Source organism: Xenopus tropicalis, chromosome 6, assembly GCF_000004195.4.
Source record: "Xenopus tropicalis strain Nigerian chromosome 6, UCB_Xtro_10.0, whole genome shotgun sequence".
NCBI lineage: Eukaryota > Metazoa > Chordata > Amphibia > Anura > Pipidae > Xenopus > Xenopus tropicalis.
In genome coordinates this window covers 26,801,632-26,820,383 of record NC_030682.2, presented here as the reverse complement: position 1 = coordinate 26,820,383, position 18,752 = coordinate 26,801,632, and the positions used below count along the sequence as shown (strand labels likewise).

At 38.8% G+C, this 18,752-nt stretch overlaps 1 protein-coding gene across 1 annotated transcript in view; it reads left to right on the top strand.

The window, feature by feature from the left end:
• The first annotated feature begins 2,939 nt into the window (after window positions 1-2,939).
• spag6 (sperm associated antigen 6) overlaps window positions 2,940-18,752 on the top strand; it is a 77,261-nt gene continuing 61,448 nt past the window's right edge. Inside the window, exons 1-2 of the mRNA NM_001015976.2 lie at window positions 2,940-2,987; window positions 9,951-10,046. Of these exons, the coding sequence (NP_001015976.1) occupies window positions 2,963-2,987; window positions 9,951-10,046 (121 nt within the window). The 5' untranslated portion in view covers window positions 2,940-2,962. The remainder of the gene's footprint in view (window positions 2,988-9,950; window positions 10,047-18,752) is intronic.

Genomic DNA, 18,752 nt, shown 5'->3' with positions numbered 1-18,752 from the left:
TGCCAAAACGATATCCAGCCCTGATCTCATTCTTGTATGGTGCAAAGCACAGTAACTTGTTGTAGAATAAAAGCTCCAATATAGGTTACACAATTAATTACACATATTAAAGGTTATACTGTCACATGCTAAGTTGAGTGTAATTATGATGTATGAAGAAGGTCTAAGGGATTCCTTTCTTGTGTGTCACTAACAAATTCTGCATTAAAACCAGTAACACGGTGTATCTTCTACAGCAAATGAATAGCAAATCTATGTATATAACTGTCTCATTCTGTCTTCTCCCCACTGATCTGCATGGGAAGTCATACGCTTCCTTGTTCTGATATTCTGTAACTTAATTAACTAAGTTAAGTGTTACTCAGGACACATAGTTTTTTAAACACATTCAAATATGATTACAAACCTAATGTAACTAAAAAGTTACAAATAAAGTTCATGCAGGATTAATGTAACACATAACTAGACACAACATGGTACCAATGAATACATTCCTAAATAAATATACAAGCACAAATACATTTATACAATCCATGTCAATTCCTCCTACATTTATACAAAGGGGTCAAAATTGTGGCACTTTGCTCCTGAACACTGAGTCCATGATTTCATATGGAAACATGAATAGAAATGTATTTTCTGAGTTTATCAAGAGAACATTAGACAGAGTGCCTTTTGAATCTGCCTTCATTTTATCTCATAATTTAAACGACAAAGTGGAAAGAATTCATTTTTCAAATGGGCCTTAAATATCACTAGTTTGCAGTCTCACATTTAACAAAAACAACAACTGTAAAAATGATTTAAAAGGAGATTGTTGTGGAATTTAAGCTCCTATGCCAAGATATAAATAACTGTACAAATATGAGGATAAAACAATCAGATTGCACCTGTGATATTTTTACATGCAGAGTATGATCAGAACTTGGGAAGATTATCAGTCTGAGTGTGACATATTCATCTTTATTCATATTCTCTTTATAAAGAATGTCAGTTTCATGTACAGAATGTGACAGCAAAAAAGTTCACATTTTATTTAGCATTAGAGGCCTCAGACTCTCCAACTGAAATCGTTCCCAGGTACTATTTTATAAGAAGTCTTACATACTATATATATTAGATTATATTGATGATTAAAGTGTATTTCATGTTATTCGTTATATGCAGAAAATATGCATTATATTTCTAATGTGGCAGATTCTGCACAGATAATAGTAGCAGGAAGGATGAATTTTCCCCTGTATGGTGCTGAGGGGCTATAAAGGTGATTTAAACTCTGTCTGGGCTGTAAGCATTTATTCCCCAGCTACTTATATATTGCTGTACCCCATTACTGAATCCCATCAATGATCTCTAATTAGTTAAATTGTGCCCTGTGTCCTTTCCTTTCTAAAAGATTCTTCTATAACACTTTAGGCCCCTGTTTGACAAATATATAGGTATAAATTAACTATATTTTGATGGTTCCTGTTGAGTTCAGTGCTGTGTTTATATGTGTATATAAATATATATTATGGATAACAGTATTTACATAGCAGCAGATTTTAAGTGGTATACAAAGCTCAAAGTATACAAAGTGGTTCAAAGCTTTAACTTTTCTATCAATCCCATATTCACAACAGCCTGATGCACACAATTGTTGCAGACAAATATAATTTCCAATACAATTTAATATTGTAAGCAATAAGGAAAACTGTTGAATTGATATACCCTTTTAAAATGATTTTTTTCTCTAATCATCTGTGCCATGTGTGCTATAACTGTATATAAATATATGATTGAAGGGCCCAGTACCAAATTCTTTTGGTTTGTTTAATTGTTTTACAGCTGTATAAATGAATACGATGATGATTATATACTATGGATCAATCAAATACACACTGTTTGGGGGATAGCCTGGTGTGCAATGGGGGAGCTTTTATTCGAATTCTACATGAAAGAAGTGAGGATGGGGTGAGTAGGGGTGCTATCAGGGTAGAGGGTTGGGCGATCATGCTTTGTACAGTAGCACACACACACACACACACACACGCAGACACACACACACGCAGACACACACACACACAGACACACACACACACAGACACACATACACACACAGACACACACGCACACACACACAGACACACACACAGACACACACGCAGACACACACACACGCACACACACAGACACACACACACACACACACACACACATACACACACACACACAGACACACATACACACACACACAGACACACACAGACACACATACACACACGCACACACAGACACACACACATACACACAGACACACATACACACGCACACTGTGTTCTATTCAGGGCTCTATACTCTTTGATATTGTATAACTTCTCATTGGTGGAATCCCCCGCCTCAGTGAGTGCTGGGAATTGTAGTACTGCAACTGCTGGAGCGACAAACAGTATTCTAATGACACCAATAAACTGTATGTATCTAAACACCTCTAAATATGCACTGGTAACACTATAAAGCAGGAATAATCTATTTGCTGCTCCCCAGAAAGCTTTTAACTACATTTCCCAGCAGGCTGTTGAGGAAGCGCCGCGAATAGAAGAATTGTGGCCTAACCCGGCACGTCACAGGCTCTCTGTCACTGCCAAGGAGCCGCTTCAACCTGCCCTTTGGTCACCATAGCAACCGTCACGCAGCCCCTCCCTCCTGGCACTATAGCTTCGGAACGTACCATCTGTTCAGGGCAAGATGGGGGACAGAGAAATGAGGCAGGAGAGCGGCGTTGTCAAAACAAGCCCTCCAACACGCGTCTCCAGCCCCCCCTCCAATGGCGAGCGTTGGTGCGGCCCTTTCCGCCTGTGTTGCCAGGGAGACGCGTACACTGTTAGGCGCAAACTGCGAAGCATCCTGGATACCAAGCAATACTGGGGGCCGAGCGCAGTTACTGTACCGATAGTCCTAGTGATCCAACACAGACAGAGACATGAGCCAGCGCCAGGTTCTTCAGGGTAACTTACTTTTTAAAAGTGTTTTTCTTATAATTCTTATATTGATTCAACGCTGCCTTTCGGTGCCATAGCTATATGTTTCCCGCTGCTTCTTCTAATTGGTGCCTGGGGCTCATAAATTGCACCTAAATAGCCTTGCTGCATGCATGTTTTTAAATGTACTTTCTGACTAGAGTAAAGTTTGTAGATTTAGGGTCCCCAAACTTTTGGGAAGTTATATTTGTACTATAATACATAGGAACCATGAATATCCTGTAAATGATATCCTTATAAACGGTGTTAAGTGATGTCATCAGTTATAATCATTGGATAGTGATGTCATTTGTGCCACATGACTCAATGAAACTTGTGTGTATGAAAAAACAATGCACTCCCTGTTGGAATATATAATATATGATAGTAGAAGTCACTTTGGAAGTCTTTCATCTGTATAAAATCATGTGGCTTTTTGTCTTTATGTAGCCCTGGAACTCCTGAGGGACTTGTAATATCCTTATTATTATTACCTGCAGCCCTCCAGCTGTACATGGGATTCTGGGACTTGTAATAAAACCCCCCCAGTGCTGGTCCCATTGCTGTTGCATTGCCAGGGCCCCCCTCTTCTTAGACATCTCTGTCCTTGGCTTTTCATTGACCAAACCAAAATACTCATAGGCACCAACCTTGCACGTTTTGTACACCAGCAAGAATCACATTGTTTGATTCATAGTAAGTTAGGTTGAAAAAAGACGTGCGTCCATCACGCTCAACCATAATGCCTATATATAACCTGCCTAACTGCTAGTTGATCCAGAGGAAGGCAAAAAACCCCACCTCAATGAGACTGAAAATCTTGAATGTTTTAATAAACTGGGGAGATAATAAAGTGCTTAGGACAATTCCTGCTGATTGCTACAGACACTCGCCAGCTTTTACTCACCAAGGTTTTTTTTACCAATTTTTCCACATTTTTTTCTTTAATAAATCACAGCTATTCATGGTTTCAGAAAATACTCGTTCGTGAATATTCGCGTTTTTGTTTTCTCTTGAATACTCAATTTTTGCTAAATATCACCCTTAGCTTCCAAATTGCAAACCCCAAATAATGATTTTTTTTTTAATTGCATTCTGTTTTCTAGGAGTTTTTTTGCCATTTTTCTAGGAAAGTCTACCTAAAGGATTAAATCCTTTTGCATAATAAAAGAAAATGTTATTCTGAGCAATTTGCCAGTTATTTTTGATGATTTCAAAGTTTTTCTGCAAATTGCAAGTGACAGTTGAAAGTTTCTGTCTGTCCTTTGTTGTTTTGCCTTTTCAGCACAAACAATATATAAAAAATCATGTCTCCTGAACTGCTAGTTCCACAATGCACTGCACATAAGGTATTTTTGGATCTTTATAGGTCTGTTAATCACAGAACATGCAATGCATTGTGGGAATCAGAGTCTTGGCTGGAGGAGAGCTGACTACATTCCTGACTACATTCCCTCTACTGAGCATGCTCTGCAAACTTTACTTAAGGTTTTTACAGAGCAAATGTTATAAGGATACACATATTCCAATGGTCTTAGGAATCATTTTATTGTTGGGGGTCACCACAACTTGAGGAAATGTATTAAAGGGTTGCGGCATTTATAAGGTTGAGAACCACTGGTTTAGATGGTTGGTAACCTAACCTAGAGGACTTAGATGGAAGGGAGGAAAATAAACTTTTAAATGGTTAATATTATAAAACATTAAACCATAGAAAATGACTAGAAACTGAAAATATGTATTATTTCAATAGGATATGCTCTGTAATACAGATGTATGTGGCTCTTACAGCTATCCGTGAAGCACCATGTAGCATTGAAAGGTTCAATTTGGAGAGAGGGAGAATAAAATAGCATAGCTTTAAAAAAAATATCGTTAAAGGGGATCTGTCATGAAGATGAAAATGTTATATATGGGAATAAATAATAAGGAACTTCCTAAATACTGTCAGTAAAAAATCTGTGCTGTTTCTGAAATAATCAAGTTAATCTTTATTATTCCCCTCTCAGTAGTCCTTTTAAAAATGGCCAACTGAGGAGTTAGTTTTATCTGAAACACAGAAAAAGTTCATTTTCAGGTTAAGTTTGCCTTGTTTATTTGGTGATAAATTGTTATTCAGTTCCAACTTCACTAATGAGAAAGCCACCATAGTAAACAGAATCTATAATGTGCTCCCTGGAAGGGCCACCAAAAGTCCAACTGCCACACCCCCTTTCACAAGTCATCCTTTGTAGCACCGTGAGTGTTGAAAATCAACCTTAGCCATAATTATGGTCCTAGATAAATAGTGGGAGGGAAGAGCATCTTATTATTCCCTGCCCTTTAGAGTGATTTTCTGTTCTAGGTGCTTTGGTAGCTGTAGCAGAGAGAGACAGTTATGGCTGATTTGGGCCTGCCATATTAATAAGTTTGGGTTTGTGAGTTGTAAGTTAACTAGAGGTTTGTGTCTTCAAAGTGCTTCTATGGGGTCTGTTCTTTATATGAAGTAGAAAGGTCCTAAAGGAGAAGTTCAGCAGGAGAAATTTCCATGCTAGTCAGTTACCCACAAGTGATCCCAGTAAAGTGCTCCATGATTCCTATCCTAGCTTCACTCTACCTGGCAACCTGTTGGCATGTCAAAATGCAAAAATACAGATAGGCACTTGCAAGGAACCACTCAGGCCAATATTAATGTAAAAGTTTAATATTTATAGATAAAATAACCTGTTTTAGGGATGCTTTGTTAATATATTTTCAGAATTTTATATATGGGAGATTTGGCCTCTGATCTCCACATTATTACAGGTAATCTGATTTAGTTTTCTCTACCTGGTCTGCTACATGGAAGCACTCAAGCAGGGTCAGAAAATACCCTGATATACTGAACCTCAAGGGCAATTCATTTATGAAAATCAAGAGCCTGCTCTGAATTCTGAATAGCACGGTGGTACAGTGGTTATTACTTCTACCTTATGGCGCTGGGGCACCATCTGCAAGGGGTTTGTTATGTTCTCTCTGTGTCTGCTTGGTTTCCTCCCACACTCCAAACACATACAGAATTGTCTCCTGATACAGTTGGCTATAGTGTGTGAATATGATTGGTATCTTAGATTGTGAGCTCCACTAAATACCATTTAAATAAGGAATAATCATTCTTTTTGACCCAGGTGGCACAATGCACACATTTACAGGAATGCAGAGAAGTGACCTCTCCTGGAAGTGGCTGTGCAGTTAATGGAGCACAGGTTCATAAGTGCTCAGTGCAGTGTCCAGTAGCTAGGGGGCACTCCTAGGATGTTATCAGTGACCTTCTGTAGGCCAGCCACTAGCAGAGCAGAGCTACTGGCTAACTAATCTGTGTCCTCTGCACCATATATCATATATACTAGATTCAGTCTTTCTAATAGGCTATTAAAGTCAGGGCTGCTGTATGAACACAAATACACACATAGATTCATGGAGTATAAAAACAATCACAAGAACACAACATTATTTGGCTGTGCCAGAGTTGGCTTTCTTCTTTTTAGGGATCTGGTCTATTTAATGCTTTTGGGATGAAATCACAATTTTAGCACTCCGTATGTTTAGCTACCCAGGCCTGTTAGAATTACTGCGAGGAGTCAGAGCCATTAAATAACTAAGGGTCTGTATGGATGCCAGCATAAATAATAATGCATAAACCGTTCCACTGAATAATCTCACTTACACTGTTATGTTAACACACACATACACAGCCAATCCACAAACATTAGGGCAACCACAGTTTCGTATTACCACAGCTGTCCACAGATATTCAGCCTCCAAGGCACACACAGCCGGTGCAGCGCACACAGCCCTGCCATGCTTTCAGCTCCCTTACTGTCCACAGACTCACCATCAACCACCACATAACCACATAAGTGCTACAGTAACACATACAGGAGCTCACAGATCCTGTGTCTCAATATGTAAGCATTTAGTGATCATTGACCAGTTGTACAATATAGTACAATATTTCTGTTGATCGGATTTCCCTTTAAACACAGCAACAAGCTACTCTTCATACACTTTTTGTAAAATGTTTGTTAAACAAACACATAAAAGCATCCATTGATCTATTGATGGAAATATTTACCCTCTACCAACACATTTATATAGAGCAAATGAGAGGTTTTACATTGAAAAAAAAGGCTCCCCAATGTCTCAGTAAAAATTTTTTTGGGGGGGGGGAATCCAAGACTGATTAAGGATAATGATCCCCCTGAGAGGGCTGGGCATAGAAGTTTGGCCAGTTGTATCACCAAAAACACAGAACAAACAAAATAATTATACCCAGGTCCCGGGGTTGACATTAGTGTATTTATGTTAGAAATGTTTATATAACTGAGCTAAATAACTTAGGGTGTTCAGTTCTTTTGCATATGCCTGGACTGTGCCAGTTTATATTCTCTGTACTGCTTGGTCCTGACTCCTGAAACAATGTAGCAGAAGCTGCTTAATAAACAGACCTGGGGGAAAACTAACTTCTGCTACATTGTTTCAGGAGTTACAGCCAGAGAACAGAGAGGGATAAACGAGTAGTGCTTTCAACAGCAATTACATTTAGAAATAACTATTTAGAAAAAAACCACTGAAAATTAGTCATTGTAATTATGAAATTATATTTTCTTTTGCTATCCAAAAACAGCTTTTGCATGGCGATCTTCTTCAAGCTTAGTAGATGTTGCAACCAGTGGTGTAACCTGGGGGTCCAGGTGTCTTTGCAAAAAAAAAAAATATCCGTGGGCCTCTCTCTTGCACAAAATTGCATATGGCGTAGGTCCACCATGGTGACTGGTTCTGTCCCTTCTGTAGATACACCACTGGTTACAACCTAAAGTTGGCCCTAGGATTCCTAGCCATACAGCAACAAGCCTTGGGGGGCCTGGGGGAAAAGGGTGCTGGTCCTGATGAGTATTCCACATTCTCTGTCTGTCCCCCTATATCTACTAGCGCTCGTCATTGTGAGGCATTGCGTGGACTCTCCTTACTCCAATGATCAGTCTGTTCAAACAGAAGATCCTGCCTTCACATGTGTTGTAAACAAGTCAAGGTTTGAAGATGGGGGGCAAAAATACTTTGCCATGTTGATACATCACAACGTGAGTTTATTAGCAACAAAGGGGCAGAAAAAGCAGCACCTACCTCCTTCTTCTCTTATATAAATGCTATGATCAGAATTTTAACTAAAGCCTAGATGCTAGGGGGGGACAGAATCACCAAACCCGACATGTTCTGCTGAATATTTCATCATGATACATACATGCGCAGCAGCACCCAGATTTAATACATCACAACTCTTCTTTTTAGATAGCTTCTCTGTCACTAAATATACATTAAAGAAAGGCTGTGGATATTTTTATTTTCTTACTGGATAAAGTCTACTAAACATCACACAGGCTTTTGTGGCATAAATCCAAATGTTATTTTTGTAGATCCTTTATAATCTGTTTCAGAGATTTGTGGCCAAATCGTTAATAGTAATCTTTGCTGGTTACTTTCTACATTTAATTAATTTTATAAAAAAAATACTCTGCTGTTATATATGCCCTATAGGGATCTATTATTTAAGGCCTGCCATAAGCAGACAGTGTTGGGCTTATATATTATTTTTTGAGTTTGTGAATGCGAGTTTGTTTTTCTGAAACCAAATGGTAGCTTATTTAAGGAAAACTCATTCGAATAAAAAACTTGAATATCTCTAATTTATCGAGTTTACGAGCTCGAAAAACTCAAAAAATGTTTTGCATTTAATAAATACCAGACATTCGAGTTTTCCAATTCCATTTTTTAAGCACAAAAAATCTAATCAAGAAGAAAAATTAGGCTTGAATGATACAAAATCTGTGGCTATGCCAGGGGCTGCCCATGCTCTGCCCCTCCTGCATTCACTTCTGCCAAGCACCTGGGGGCATAAAGAGGTGGCTCTATGGTCACTAGGACCCCTGCACTTGGTCTCCTGTTCATGGGCCCTCCACTGTCTAAGGAAGTCAAGCATGGAAGATTATATGTATCTTTTTCACTTTAAATATTGTGCCCCCCCCCAAGGGACTCTGAGCTTATTTTTAATATCCAAGTAGAGGAAACAGTTGTTTATCTAAACTACTCATTTCTATAAGCATGGTTCTACTGCGCTAAGAGCATCTGTGTAATGTAATGTGGTAACATAGATAAAAGCAATAAATAATTACACGTTTAAATAATATGAATTTATTACATCTGCATTTGTTTCTTTCTAAAATCCAGTAAGGAGAAGCCACAGCCTATGTGACATACCGCACAGTTGTACATAAACACTGCAACTGTCATATTTGGCAAATAAATATATGGCATTATTTAGTATAGCTTAATGGTGACGTAATGCTGGGTATATAAACATGGCTTTACATTCCGGCAGGCACACATCTCTTGCTTTTTTCTGCCCCCTCCTATATATAGTAACCCTTTCCATTCCCATCTTCTTTCTGTGAGTCTCTCAGCAGTTTTTGTCAGACAACAAAAGCTCAATGAACTGAATCTGTTTGAATAACCCAAATGCACCAATATATTTTATCTAGATAAAGACTTCTGTATCTTCTTTATCACAGGCTCACACTTCATTCAGACCAACTTATTTAGTCTCTACCCCCCCCTTTCATATTGTGGTATGTGAGGGTCAGTCACACAGTATGGGAATGTCTGTATTTTAAGCTCAGTTTCCGATACAACACAACCATTTGTTTAAATGAAGAAAGGGATGTGTAGTAACCACTGCAGCTCTCATCATCTCAGTAAAAAAGCCAGCATCAGAGAATCACTAGAGATACCTGCTTTAGAGTAGGGTTAGCTTGATTTCACTTTGGGTCAATAAAGATATTATAAAAGTTATTTAAATGGTGTAATTAATACAATTACATGTTCAGCATTGGCTCTAATTTAACATCATTTTACATATTCATTTGTTTTTTTTTGCAGTTTTTGAGCAGTATCAGCGGGCCAGGACCCAATTTGTCCAGACAGTTGCAGAGCTTGCTACAAGGCCTCAGAACATCGAAACATTGCAGAATGCAGGTAGAGTACCATGGGTGATTTGGGATGCGCCAGTCTGATAGCATTTGCCGGTCAGTCTTTTGGTTGTTTGGGCATATTGTTTGCCATAGTTTTTCCCATAAAAAAATGTAATATTAAAGGGAAAGTTATGTTTATGATTCTGAGTTTGTTGCTTATTATTTTTGCTTCTCTCTCCCAGCCTTAGATACTTTTTGAGGTGAGATTTTAATTTGCATTATAAATTCTAATTTTCCTTTCAAGCCAGTTGCATATTAATCTTCCAATTTGTTGCTGAAATTGCTATGGGGTTGATAGGGTAAGTAGGACAGATTCATTACCAAACATGAGCGCTGCAGGTAAAATTATTCTAAATAATACATAAATAAAAAAATAAGTAATTAATAATAAAGTAATAGTAAAGAAATAAAGTATTATCAGTGTAAGAATTTGTTTGATCAGAAGGTAGCACATATTGAAGAAATGAAGGACCAGCCCTGAAGCTTGGCCTGACTGGGCAATATATGGCACAGCACTGGCATGGAGCTGATGTGTGATGCTAGATGCAATAAATAGCTGCTCCTTAGCCGGGTTATTCTGACTGATTTACTTGCTAGTGAGACCACAGTGGGCAGAGAAGAGGGGAAATATATATTTTAGAAGTTGGGTTTATATTTATTTTATTTTTCTTTATATTTTCACTAGATATATAGTAGGTAACATTGCACAGGGTACCTTACATAACTGCATCTGTCATTTGAACCATGACGGTTGCTATTTATTAGCAGGGAAATGGTATCTGGAAAAGTCACATTATGTAAAATGTATAAACATTTGTTATTCATAGCCTTTTGATTATGCCTTGATGTTGCTAAATATATGTATATGTACATACACAATACATAACCTTGGCTTATGGGTGGCTGATTCCTTCAGGGCTACAGAAGCGTTCATTTCAATTTGTGTTCTGCTTATACTAAAGGACATCAAAACCCAAATAGAAAATGAATGCAGCCTTAGTCACAGTGTACATACCTTTTAGTCTGCTAATGCCAGGCTTTGGCACCTGTGCTGAATATATTAGTTTCTGTATCAGTTAAACCAGTTTTACTCCAATTCAACTGCTCAGATCTGTATAGTAATCCGCAATACAGTTGTATTGTAGTCGGATCTCAGTATTTAATTCTAGTGGGTGACCGTCCATGGTCACAGTACCTTGTCTTAACTGGCCAGACTGGATTACATTGGGTCTCATACTCTGTGAAAATAGATTAATATTAGTCTTGCTATAATGATCTAATTTACACTACAGACTAATGTCAGGATTAGTGTGCATGGAGCCTTGGTCTCCTAATTTTACTGGTAAACAGAATGCCTGTGATCTGGTATAAATCAATTCTCTTGGCCATCAGGTTTTTGGAGAATACAGATTACAAGATGTTCAATATACTCAGTCACTGTGCCTTGTACTATTCTGCTATAGATGACTTGTGTATAAAGTGATTTTTTGCAAACACAAGGGGTGAGTATTAACGCAAAATAAATCAGTTCCAAAGATAACATTTGTGGTCTAGGAGCAATGTAATTTTTTGCACCTTATTTACCAGCTGAGTGATCTGTAAATAAGCAATCTGACATGACAGTGAGCCATGTACTGTAATAACTGCAGGTCCCTAGAGCATTGGGGAATACAATGCAGGCTAGATTGTCTTTATTCACCTTGGGGAGCGCAGGGCAATGTGGCAGCATGGAGAGTTATTTGCCTGTATTCATATCAGTATAGCAGCAGGGAAGCAACACACAGAGAGTGTTACTTGGTGTTTAGGCAGCACAAGTGTTTCATACATAACTGTTTGCTTAAATGGCTGGATTGTTTTATATGCCTTTTAATGTGGAACACAAAAGGTTAACTTTTCTGTTCCCGCACTTCACTCTGGGTCAGGATCTGAGCTTTTATGAGGAGATTGTAAAACAATCACATGGTTTATGATATATGTTTGAAATAAAATATTTTTAAATTATTTTTCTGAGTAGATGTGCCAATTTGGGGGGGATTTGGGATGGGGGATTGCAGGTCCCTGGCTCACAGGGGAGGCTAAGGTACAAGGCAAGTTATAAATCAGGTAGCTAATGTGCAGTCCAAGTGAGCCAAATCATCTCATGAAACCTTTCCCTTTTCTGGTTCTGTTCTTTGTGCCTCTGTTATTCAAGAGTACATGTCCCATTCTGTACTGATCCATACAGTCACTGATACACAATGCCTTCAGTGTAATCGAGGCCTAGAATAGGGCTGACCATGTAGGTCCAGTGTTTATTTATGTAAGACAGGGATGGGCAGCCTGTGACCTTCCTTTTGTTGAAATGTCCCATCATCTCATCAACAGCTACAGAACAGGACAGAACAGAAAAATGCAGATGTTTTTGAACTACAGGTCACAGAACCAAATGACTGCTGAAATGGGAAGGGAGCAGTGTCCAGTCTTACATACATGGGTGGATATTGGGCAGCAATTAGGGAAACAGTTGTGTTGTTTAACATGGAGGGGGCAGTGGGACTCTTATTTGTGATCCCTGTCAAGCTGAATATTCGAACACTGCCCTCTTCTATATATAAATTTGGTTGGAATGCAGAGTATGATTCACCATTGTGATAGCCATATGTAGGTGGAAGGGTACGTAGAAAATAGCTCATTGCAAGATAGATGCAGCTCCCTCTCATTTTTTATGCTGGGTGTCACTGGATACAACAGAAATGGTTGAAAAATATTTAAAGGGGAAGAAAGCCACCAATATGTTATTATTGTTTTTGCAAAGCATTTGTCCTGACCTTAATCCCTTACCATTCTTGGGAGAATGCTGTTTAAAAATCCAGCTGGAACGTTTTCTTTAAGGGAGGTACCGTAATGCTCCAGAAGTTACCAGAGCAGTTATTTGGGAGACCCTCAGCCACTCCGCATGTGCTCTAATGGGTAGTGCCTACTGACTAATGGGTAGTACCTACTGACTTAAAGTGGCAGGGTGACAAGCTGCTAATATAAATGCACTGCCTACAGGTGGCATATGGCGTGGAGCCAAGGATCTTTTTTTGCAAAAATTATATACAGGTATCAGACCCCCCCTTATCCGGAAACCCATTATCCAGAAAGTTCCGAATTACGGAAAGGCCATCCCCATAGACTCCATTGTAGTCAAATAATTCACATTTTTAAAAAAGTTTTCCTTTTTCTCTGTAATAATAAAACAGTACCTTGTATTTGATCCCAACTAAGATATAATGAATCTTTATTGGAGCCAAAACAATCCTACTGGGTTTAATTACTGTTTAAATCAATTTTTTAGTAGACTTAAGGTAGGAGATCCGAATTATGGAAAGACCCTTATCCAGAAAACCCCGGGTCCCAAGCATTCTGGATAACAGGTCCCATACCTGTATATTGGTTGTGTTCCTTTCCCTTTAGGAGAGTACCAAATACCTAATACATACAATTATTAAGGGAAAAGGCTCAGATGTTCTCAAAATGTTTAGATATTGTAGGAGTTTGTTTGACTATTGTATATTATCCGAAGCACATGCTCAGTAAATTAGCACAGGAACCTTTCTTTGCATTTGCTGTAGCAGGGGATGCGGCAGTGATATATTCATCATTATATTAACTAATATTAGGTAGATATTCCCTATGGCAGAACTATAACAGATGATAACAGCAAACCGGCAAGTTGTCATTGCCCAAGCAGTGCCAGTGTTTTACACAGAGCAGAACCCCATTACTGTGCTCATCAATACCATGAATATGGGGGATATTTGGAAATACTGTTTAGGCCCTCAGAGGACTAAATGTGCTGCAGTGCTTAGTGCTGTGTGGGCTGAGAACACAAGGGGAGCCTGGGGGCAGTGCAAGTGTTAATTCAAGTCTCAGGCTGTGCTGTCACCATCATAAAAAGTGCCTGATACCAATGCCTCATATAGGGTATTATTGAGTGAAATCATCAGGTCTTGGAAAAAACGTTTTACTCATGTTAAAAAGTCACCTTTCAGCTATTATGTTGCTATCGTCAGGGACCTGGAAACTGTGAGATTACCTGCACAGGGCACTTGAAGATCATGACCGTCACGCTAAAAGACACTCGATAGGCCTGCCTTATCTGATTGGCTCATTAGCGCTTGCTGCACCACTGCTTTGACATTTTTATCAGCTGTTATCCAGAATGCTCAGGGCCTGGGGTTTTCTGGGTAAGGGATTTTTCCGTAATTAGGATCTCCATACCATAAGTCTGCTAAAAAATCATTTAAACATTAATTAAACCCAGTAGGATTGTTTTGCCTTCATTAAGAATTAATTATATCTTTCTTGGGATCAAGTACAGGTACTGTTTTATTATTACAGAGAAAAAGGAAACATTTTAATTATTAGATTAAAATGGAGTCTGTGGCAGATGGCCTTCCTGTATATTGGAACTTTCTGGATTACAGGTGTCCAGATGAGGAATCCCTTATCTGTATCTTTAGCTTGAAAACATTTTGGGTGCTAAAAAACACGAGTACAGGTATGGGATCCCTTATCCGGAAACCCATTATCCAGAAAGCTCCAAATTACGGAAAGCCTGTCTCCCATAGACTCCATTTTAATCAAATATTTTCGAATTTTAAAACTGATTTCCTTTTTCTCTGTAATAATAAAACAGTACCTTGTAATTGATCCCAACTAAGATATATAATATCCTGATTGGGGGCAGAACAGTCCTTTTGGGTTTAATTAATTTTTTATTGATTTTTTAGTAGACTTAAGGTATGGAGATCCAAATTACGGAAAGACCCCTTATCCGGAATACCCTTGGTCCCGAGCATTCTGGATAACGGGTCCTATACCTGTACTGGTGCTGTCCAGTCCTTTGCATTAAAACAAGTGGATGTAGCTTTCTGGATAATGGGTTTCCGGATAAGGGATCCAATACCTGTATATCATTATTATCCTGACTCTGTCCATAATTTTAGAGCAAACATATCAGCAAAATGCCACATACAGTACAGGCCCATATAAAATCACATGTAGCCAAATGTGAGGTAGTGCGTAAATATATCCCTGCCTACCTTTGATAATAGTGACTTGCTTAGTAAATTATTTATATGTAGGCAGCAATTAGGCAGAGCTTGCAAGCAGCAGAGGCCTGTAGTGGGAACAGTTGGTTAGAACATTAGTTTGCTTTCCTTGTAGGCTCTTTCACTGGAGCATGCACATTAAACATTTTACAAGGCAAGTTAATCTATTAAGCTGCAAAGAGAGAGAGGCTGTTCGCTCGGGGAAGGCAGCTGTTCCTTTGAGCTATGTGGCAGTTGCTGCATCTCTTTTCTTTGTAGCTCTGAAAAGTTCTTTTTTAAACACTTTTTGCAAAGTCAAGCCGGGAAGATTCAGCGATTATGCAGAGAACAATGAATTCACTGGTATCTGAAACGTCAGCGTTTGTGGCCAGCGATAGTCTTTTGAAATTAGCTGGAAATATTTGACAAAATACAATGCAGGTATGGGATCCCTAGACTGGAAACTCGTTATCCAGAAAGCTCACAATTACAGAAAGGCCGTCTGCCACAGAGTAATAAAATATTTCACATTTTTCAAAATGATTTCCCTCTGTAATAATAAAGCAGTACTGATAGTAACTAAACGGCATGCTTCCATATTGGTGGCAAAACAATCCTATTGGGTTTATTTAATGTAAAAATATTTTTTTTTAGGTATGGTGATCCAAATTATGGAAAGATCCCAAGCTTTCTAGATAATAGATCCTCTATCTGTATCTTTTTCCAGGGTTCAGTAGGGTTCCCACCTGTCTGGTTTTGACCTGACAGCCTGGTTTTTGTAAATGCTGTCTGGGTGAAAACTGCCTGCCCAGCACAGTTCTCTCCTTATATGAAACAGATACAGATCACCATGACATAGTCCCACCCTGGCATCATCTGCACCGCTCCTGCATGGATTTCAAGCAGAAGAAAGGTGGTAACCCTAAGGGGCTGATTTACTAAGACACGAATTCGAATCCGAATTGGAAAAATTCAGATTGGAAAACGAACATTTTGCGACTTTTTCGTATTTTTTGCGATTTTTTCGGCGCCTTTACGACTTTTCGGAAATTGTCGCGACTTTTTCGTTACCAATACGATTTTCGCGAAAAAACGCGAGTTTTTCGTAGCCATTACGATTTGCTCGTATCTTGTCGCAACTTTTTCGTATTGAGCACTCGTAAGCGGCGGGCGAAACTTTCAGACTTAGCATGATTTTGGAAGCCTCCCATAGGACTCAATGGCACCCTGCAGCTCCAACCTGGCCCAAGAAAAGTCTCCCATAGGGCTCAATGGCACTCTGCAGCTCCAACCTGGCGCAAGGAAAGTCTCCCATAGGGCTCAATGGCACTCTGCAGTTCCAACCTGGCCCAAGGAAAGCCTCCCATAGGACTCAATGGCACTCTGCAGCTCCAACCCGGCCCAAGGAAAGCCTCCCATAGGGCTCAATAGCACTCTGCAGCTCCAACCCGGCCCAAGGAAAGTCTCCCATAGGGCTCAATGGCACTCTGCAGCTCCAACCTGGCCCAAGAAAAGTCACCATACTGAAGCTTGAATGAATCCGAACGCTACGAAAAAAATCGCAAAATTTTGCGCAACTTTCGTAATGGCTACGAAAAAGGTGCGACTTTTCGCGCAAGTTTTAACGCTATGAAAAAATCGCCAGATTTTGTGCAACATTCGGATGGCAACGAAAAAGTCGCGGTAATTTTCCGAAAAAATCGCCAAATACCGATCATTACGAAAAAAACGCAATCGGACGCATTCGGCCGGTTCGTGAGTAAGTAAATGGGCCCCTAGGTCATTATTAAATAGATAGTATAAAACATAACAGCTAGTTAGAAATGCTTAGGCCATTAGCACAAGGACTTCCTTCACTCACCCCAAAGCAACTCATTTCTTGAACTTGTTGGGCTCAAATGCCCTTCAGTTTCTGATGACTCCAGCACCCTTAAGCTTTCTATGAGAGTTATAGGGAACAATATCTTCAAGGCCAGTGGTTGCCCATGCCTGCTGTAGATATTTTTAATGTACAGCCATGGACTACGAATCAGAAAGTGTTGGAAGGCTTCAGGATTACAAGCACTATATTCAGATAAGGATTAGGAGCTAGTATCTTTGCAGCGCAGTACAGTACTGTGTCCTCGTACAACAAAGCTCATTTTATTCTTTATATTTTCAGCCATTAAAGCACTTTACTGAGTGGTCAAGTCCCCAAGTGACTCCTCGGTTATATTATGGGAAAGTGAGGGGTGAGATTTATGTTTGTATAGTAATTTTCCTGCTGCCGTGCAACTCTGGTGGAATTAAAAAAACATATTTCTGCCACACTAATTTAACAGTACATAAAACTGTAAATCTTCTACTCATTGCTTACTTCTGATCATTTTCTTATTAGTTTTTCTATAGTGAAGGTTTTTCTACAAAGAGAACATTAAAGGAACAGTAACACCAAAAAATGAAAGAGCTTTAAAGTAATAAAAATATAATGCACTGTTGCCCTGCACTGGTAAAACTGGTGTGTTTGCTACAGTAACACTACTATAATTTATATAATAAGCTGCTGTGTAGCCACGGGGGCAGCCATTCAAGCTGGAAAAAAGGAGAAAAGGCACAGGTTACATAGCAGATAACAGGTAAGTTCTGTAGAATACAATAGTGTTTTATCTGTTATCTGCTATGTGCCTGTGCCTTTTCTCCTTTGAATGGCTGCCTCCATGGCTACACAGCAGCTTATTTATATAAATTATAGTAGACTTTCTGAAGTAAACACACAACTTTTACCAGTGCAGGGCAGCAGCACATTATATTTTAGTTACTTTTATACACTTTCATTTTTTGGTGTTACTGTTCCTTTAAGTCTTGGGCACTGTTTAAATTCCTGGTGCTATGATACATTTTATTTTCTGGCATTTTGGTTGTATGTATGCAGTAAGGGTGTAATTCTGACACACCACACTCTTCAAGCATTGATCCTAAGGATGTTCCTGTGTGTTTTACCTTGTATATCTGGCTCTTCTCTCTCTGGAACGCTGTAATTGTCCTAAGGGAAGCAGTGGTTACAAGGCTTGCGTGTCACACACTAACAGGACAGTTAGCGAATACAATTTACCAAACCTGCTCATATATCAGGTGCAAACTTAGTAATTCTGCAGTTTAATATATCACCTCCGTATCTTTAGGAAGGGGGAAAACTCATGACATTTCAAAGTGTAATTTTGCCGGAAAGTGTAGGAAATTTATCCTCATTTTTGATTATGAAAACCAAACTGATTATAGTCAACATTTCAGCCAAATCAGCTAAATAGCTTTTAAGACTGTAGACTGTAAAAGCAAAAAACCTGAAAGCCTTCTAAACCTAACTGACAGTTTATCTGCCTTTCTACTACATTGGCCATAATTTCATGCAAGCCTTGTTATATCTAATATATAAAACTAAAGGATATTGTGTAAAGATAGGCTGGGAAAGATAGTGCCATGAATTATACGAAGGTTAGTAGGTTTTAAATATGTTAGTAAGAAAACAGAAAATAGACTACATTATAAGAAATATATCTAATTTTTAAAAATTATTTTCCTTTTCTCGTTAATAGTAAAACAGTTCCTACCAATAAGGATTAATTACATTAAGTATAAGGTACTATTGGGTTTATTTAATATTTAAACAATTTTTT